We start from the raw sequence: 6,812 nt of genomic DNA on the forward strand, positions 1-6,812 counted from the left end.
GTACTCTCCTTTCAGGTCCCACCAAAAGACAGGATTAGCTGTCTTATGTTGAAATGCATATTGCATTACTTAGCCTCGTCCTAGGGTCTCCCCACTTCAAATCACTGTTTGTTGCATAACAAAAAAAAGGATCTGGTCACATGTGAGCATGCATTTGCACACATGGTGGCCATCTTTCAATAGTTTTTCTTATACTTTGTCACAAAATCATTGACGGATGGCCACCATGAATGTGAACGCATGTGTACACATATGCCTATCTTTGAATGCTTTTTTGCGACTAACAATATCAGAAACATACAAACTTTGGCAAAGCCAATATATAGCTTTGTACCTCACTGTCACAAGTGAGACCCAGTGGCCTTGCCAATGCTTGTTATAAATCAACGGGAACTGATCATGGAAGATATTCACATGCAGCTGGATTTTCTTGAGAACACTGTTAATTAGTCAGGAGCCAGCAGAGCCAGTCGCTGCACTGTGATTCGCGTGGGATTCCCCAAAATTGTGCAAAGGAGGCACTGTCACTGGTTTGACCTGTAATAAAAAAAATTACAGGTAAAGTGATAATAACAGATTACCACTTTCCATGGCTCCCCTGGAGAATACTGCATATTAATCACAGGAGACAAACACTACACGATGAACTGCAGGAGATTACTGTAAGTTGCGCAGAAGAGAACAAAATTCCAACAAGCCTTTTGATTGGTGGAAGCAGACACTAAATGTTAATTTGCAGTGGAATACCACAAATTGATCAGAAGAAACTGCAATTTCAGCTGGACCTGCAACAGAATACTAAGAATTGCTAAACATTGTTCTGCATAGTGAACACCAAAATTGATCAAAGAGATAATCATATCACCCTGGTCTGCAGGGGTAACATCAAACATTGATCAGCTCAGGCAATCATTTCACCCTAGTGTGTAGGGAGAACACTATAAATTGATGAGACAAATACTCCATGGCAATCTGAAGGAGAATACCAAAAATGTAAAAAAGGTACGATTACTGCTCCAGTCTGGAGAGTCACAGTGCAATACAGTCAGAGGAAATAGTCAATGCACACAGACCTGCAGGGCAATACAACTGTTTAATAAAACAAGGAAGTCACTGAAACCTTTTATGCAAAGTTGCACCACTAATTGCTCAGAGGGGACCATTACTTCACCCTGAAGGAATATTGTTGAAAGGAAGAGCAGGGAAAGGTCTGCTGAAACTTAACCTGTCACATGGCAGTTCTTATGGGAGAGCAGCCCAGGTCCCGAGAGAGATCAATGTGTCACCCAAGGTGGCTGCTGAGAGGTTCTGAAAAAGAGATTACCTGACTGAACCATGCCTGTCACCTGGCAGTTGTGATGGAAGTGCAGAACAGGGAATGAGGGAATTTAGTCAATGGTTCTTGTATGAAGTCATGTACAGAACAGGACTTGCTGATGGGAGAGCAGGACTAGGCTCTGGGAAGGTCAGCCTATGATCTGAGGTTTTTTTTTTTTTTTTTTTGTGACTTTGGGCCACAAGAGCCAACAGTTTAATACAAATTAACATTGTGGCAAAATAACGAGCAACAAATGAATTTTGAATATTTGGAAAGAAGGCCAGCAGAATAACACCCAACCTCCCACACACTACGGACGACATCAGCCAACACCCACATATTAACCATGTGATATTCCAGTCCAGTTGGTCCTTGGCATCCAGATTCCCACTGTATTGCTGCTGCTATTGAACACTGAAAAGCCCTTTTTGGGTGCTTCACTCGCTGTCCTTGTACTTCTGGTGGAGGTCTGCCACGTCATCCTGAGACACACGTACCCAGCCGTCCTCACGCACGTGGTAAAGGCTGACTATGCCGCCAGAGTAGGCATCACGAAAGGTAGCCTGGTAGATGGAGCGACGGGCCAGCTCACAGGCATCCTCAGCCGGCATGTCATACTTATAACCGCAGTCCATCACACCATAGGCATACATGGAGCTAGAACCCACGGAAAAGACAGAACCAGAGATCCGGTTCCCCTCACTGTCCATGTAGTAAAGACCTGGCCCTCTTTTGTTCCAGCCACAGATCACGGTTCCCATGGACAACCCCATGCCTTTGTACTGGTACACCATATTGGCAAGTAGCTTTGAGGCTGCTGCAACAGAGATACGTTCTTTGTTGCGAAGTTCATAGATCCGACATTGCCGCGCCAGCAGGCGCTCCCAGAAGCTGCAGTCAGCGGCTCCACCTGCCATAGTGCCCAGCAGATAGGGATTGATCTCAATGACTTTCTTCACAGTCTGCGAGGCAATGTAGGAGCCAGCTGTTGCACGGGAGTCCACAGCCACAATCACGCCATGGAGGAACTTGAAAGCAAGGGTGGTTGTCCCATGCTCCATCTCCAATCATAGTGGGGCCTCAACATAGCCTCCAGGCTTGACTGCGAAATTCAACCCCTTATCGGAGGCTCTCTCCAGGGGTCCCAACGGCTCAGGAAGCCCCCAACTCCCACTGTGTGAGCCCAAAGGGGATGAGCATGTCACCGAAGGGTGGTAGTGTGGTCTGCAGCACAGGCTCAGAAGGATCTCAGATTGTCATTTGACCATGCTAGGAAGATAGAATAACAGGTCAGCCTATGACATGAGGTTTCCGATAAGAGAAAGAGCTGGGTCAGCTTAAAAGGGATGAGCATGTCACCCAAGGGGGGTAGTGTGGACTGCAACACAGGGTCAGAAGGATCTCATATTGTCACTTGACCATGCTAGGAAGATAGAAAAACAGGGCATGATGCAGGCAGCCCTATATCTGAGAGTGCTAAAGGTAGAGCAGAGGGCCCTAGGAAACTCAGAATTTTACAGCAGAATGTAAGTGGAAGAGCAAATGCAAGGCATACTTACAGTCAGCAGCGGTTGTCACTCATTTCCTGATGTGGAATCTAGCTCAGATCCTGCTACAGCTCACCCTGTCTCCCAAGGAGTCTGATGGGAAAGTAGAACAGAGGCTGATAGATTTCTCCTTTCACCAGAAAATGACGATAGTTGGGGCAGGATAGCACTAGAGGGATCTAAGTATTTCACCAAGGATGCTGGTGGAAGAGTAGAATGGGAGAAGAGGGCAGTGGGGGAAAACAGTTAGGCTGTAACCCAAAGGTGCTGGTGGGAGAATAGAACAGGCCAATAGGAGCTAAGCCTGTCACCCAAGGGATTGCTGATGGGAGAGCAGGAAAAGACCAGAGGGAGGTCAATTATAGTTCTTACATAGTGAAACAGTGCGTTCAGCCAGACACATGAGGTTGATGATGGGAGAAAAGGACTGGGCATAAGATAGATCGGTCAGTCACCCACTGGTGATGATGATAGATCCTACACAGCGATTGAGGAAGCATGATATATCCCTTATTTAAAACAATCTGTGCAAGTCCTGATAATAAGTTCATGAATGAAAGCAGACAAACTAGTGTTTGGAGAACATGGCAGGGCCAGGTTGAAGGAAATGGCAACCTTCAATGCATTTTTGGTTTCTTGTCCCTGATTTATCTGGTTGAAAATTGAAGGCATGCGTCCTGCATACAACAAATATAAGTTTGTTCCTTTACCACAACCACACCATAGAGAAGGGTTTATCGCCATGGCATTTTGAAAATCAAAAGCACATTTTGGAAGACAACTATTTTAAACGAATGTATGACTGAACAACTACTTCTTAAACCACGAATCCCTTAACCACGAAGGCTAAACAACGAGCAAACACAAACGACTTAATTTTTAACAACGAGTTCCTAAACCACGAAAATTTCTATTCAAATTGCTCTTTACACATTTATTCTAGTATGGTCTTTTAAATCCGCTTTCTTAAGATTTATAAAACAATGAAACTTAAAGAGAAAGTTTTTTTTATTAAACGTTTTCCAGCGAGATGCAAAGCATAGTTTTTCCTCCCTAGATGCGGATATGAAAAACGTAATGTCATGTCTTTGCAGAATCAGCTAAATGTCTGGCATTAATACAAAAGTGGGGACAGCAGTCCGAGTTTTTGTTTAGCAGTGTCGTGGAGAGTGGGGACAGCAGTCCGAGTCATTGTTTAGCAGTGTCGTGGAGAGTGGGGACAGCAGTCCGAGTCATTGTTTAGCAGTGTCGTGGAGAGTGGGGACAGCAGTCCGAGTCATTGTTTAGCAGTGTCGTGGAGAGTGGGGACAGCAGTCCGAGTCATTGTTTAGCAGTGTCGTGGAGAGTGGGGACAGCAGTCCGAGTCATTGTTCAGCAGTGTCGTGGAGAGTGGGGACAGCAGTCCGAGTCATTGTTTAGCAGTGTCGTGGAGAGTGGGGACAGCAGTCCGAGTCATTGTTTAGCAGTGTCGTGGAGAGTGGGGACAGCAGTCTGAGTCATTGTTTAGCAGTGTCGTGGAGAGTGGGGACAGCAGTCCGAGTCATTGTTCAGCAGTGTCGTGGAGAGTGGGGACAGCAGTCCGAGTCATTGTTTAGCAGTGTCGTGGAGAGTGGGGACAGCAGTCCGAGTCATTGTTTAGCAGTGTCGTGTAGAGTGGGGACAGCAGTCCGAGTCATTGTTCAGCAGTGTCGTGGAGAGTGGGGACAGCAGTCCGAGTCATTGTTCAGCAGTGTCGTGGAGAGTGGGGACAGCAGTCTGAGTCATTGTTTAGCAGTGTCGTGGAGAGTGGGGACAGCAGTCCGAGTCATTGTTTAGCAGTGTCGTGGAGAGTGGGGACAGCAGTCCGAGTCATTGTTTAGCAGTGTCGTGTAGAGTGGGGACAGCAGTCCGAGTCATTGTTCAGCAGTGTCGTGGAGAGTGGGAACAGCAGTCTGAGTCACTGTTTAGCAGTGTCGTGGAGAGTGGGAACAGCAGTCCGAGTCATTGTTTAGCAGTGTCGTGTAGAGTGGGGACAGCAGTCCGAGTCATTGTTCAGCAGTGTCGTGGAGAGTGGGAACAGCAGTCCGAGTCATTGTTCAGCAGTGTCGTGGAGAGTGGGAACAGCAGTCCGAGTCATTGTTCAGCAGTGTCGTGGAGAGTGGGAACAGCAGTCCGAGTCATTGTTCAGCAGTGTCGTGGAGAGTGGGGACAGCAGTCCGAGTCATTGTTTAGCAGTGTCGTGGAGAGTGGGGACAGCAATCCGAGTCATTGTTTAGCAGTGTCGTGGAGAGTGGGGACAGCAGTCCGAGTCATTGTTTAGCAGTGTTGTGGAGAGTGAGGACAGCTGTCCGAGTCATTTTATCCATCTGCATGCCAAAGCAGCTGCCACCTCAGCTGCAATAAATTGTACAATAGAGTCGCCCTCAAAGTCCACTTTTACGTACACAAAGCTTTCTATGGACACCAAGGGCCTCCCTTGTACCTTTTGCAAGTCAACTACTTCCCTCTTTTGCAGCCTCATTTTAAAATGCGCAACTTGTCATTCAACCTCATGTGATGAATGTGCAGCGTTGTTTTTTTTTATAGTTTTACCTCACTAGATTCTGAGAAGTCGTGGTTTAGGAATCTCAGGGACAGCAGTCTGAGTCTTGTAAATCACCGTGCTACAACCTGGAAAACACAGTTTGATAGTTTAGTTTATTTTTTGCTTTTGTTTATCTAAATTCTGTATATGGAATTCAATGCCTGTAAATGTCTTCTGAGCTCGTGTTGCTCTCCAGCACCACTTTTTCTTCCACACGACATGACAACTGCCTTGTCCTCTATTTACTATGTGACACTTGCAGTCATTTTACTTGGCGTGTATAACGGCATCTAGAGACAAATACTTCCTTCCTTTGAAGCCTCATTTTAAAATACACAACTTGTCATTCAACTGCATGTGATGAATGTGTAGCTTTGTTTTTTCTAATAGTTTTACATCCCTAGATGCGGGGGAGTCGTGGTTTAGGAATCTCGGGGACAGCAGTCCGAGTCGTGGTTTAGGAATGTCATAGTTAGGAATTCGTTGAAATGAAGAGTCATGTTAAGGACTTCGTTGTTCGGGATTCCTCGTTGTTCTGACTTCGTTGTTCAGGTAAGTCGTGATTTAAACTTCGTTGTTTAGGATGTTTCCCATTTTGAACTAATAATCCATTGTACATAGTGATTATGATATACATTATTATAACTGCTGATGGGAAGGTTCATGCTGCTTTCAGCACAGCTCTCTAAAGGATCATTTTAAGGGACACATTTTTTGCCTTTTCCACTTTGCCTAATACTGTCTATCAGAGTCACAATGCAGTTGACATTTTTCTTCTTTCTAAGATCACTTTTCCCTTTGCTATTTTGTTATTGTCTTTAGTGTTTGTCTTTTTTAATTTTCAGTTTTTCTTATATAAATAAAAGAGCAATTGTTTGTTTCCACTGGGGCGCATAAGACAACAAAAGTCAGGCTGACAAAAAAGCAATTATAACCAAAATGATTAATCATACCCAGCAGCTTTCCACTGGAGACCAAGAACAAAAGTAGAACATTTAGAATAAACTGTAAATTGAGCATTAATATCTGGGGCCAATCATACTGGGAAGTCTTGAAATAACTGATTAAAATAGAAAATAACAACTATTTCCTGTAGGCAAGCACAAGATCCAAAACAGTACCAGCTATTTTAGACAGATAATTCTGTAAACTGTCCTTGGCAAGCAACAGGGCATCATGAGGACTTACAACATCTCTACTTTCTGACCGATTGATGCTTTCCACTAGTGATGCAGTGATGAAGGGGCAAAGTAGAGAGGCAGCCGTATGTTAGAGAGCCCCAAAAGCAGGAAAGCCAGAGCCGCGGATCGTTCACCACGACACCGATAAGCCTGGTAGTAGGGGAGCAGGAAGAGCTGGGAGGCCACACCGCCGAAATATTTGT

The 6,812-nt window shown here is 45.2% G+C and overlaps 1 protein-coding gene across 1 annotated transcript; it reads right to left on the minus strand.

The window, feature by feature from the left end:
- Positions 1–1,626: 1,626 nt before the first annotated feature.
- Positions 1,627–2,484, minus strand: LOC147690219 (proteasome subunit beta type-5). Its single transcript, XM_086936653.1, has one exon. The coding sequence runs from the start codon at positions 2,377–2,379 to the stop codon at positions 1,756–1,758; it is 624 nt and encodes a 207-aa protein (XP_086792779.1). The 5' UTR covers positions 2,380–2,484; the 3' UTR covers positions 1,627–1,755.
- Between the last annotated feature and the right edge of the window lie 4,328 nt (positions 2,485–6,812).

Source organism: Lissotriton vulgaris, chromosome 9 (assembly GCF_964263255.1).
Source record: "Lissotriton vulgaris chromosome 9, aLisVul1.2, whole genome shotgun sequence".
Lineage (NCBI taxonomy): Eukaryota > Metazoa > Chordata > Amphibia > Caudata > Salamandridae > Lissotriton > Lissotriton vulgaris.

What these genes read in the sequence shown, in the direction of transcription:
- LOC147690219 (XM_086936653.1), bottom strand. Translation starts at nt 2,379, where the DNA reads ATGGAGCATGGGACAACCACCCTTGCTTTCAAGTTCCTCCATGGCGTG.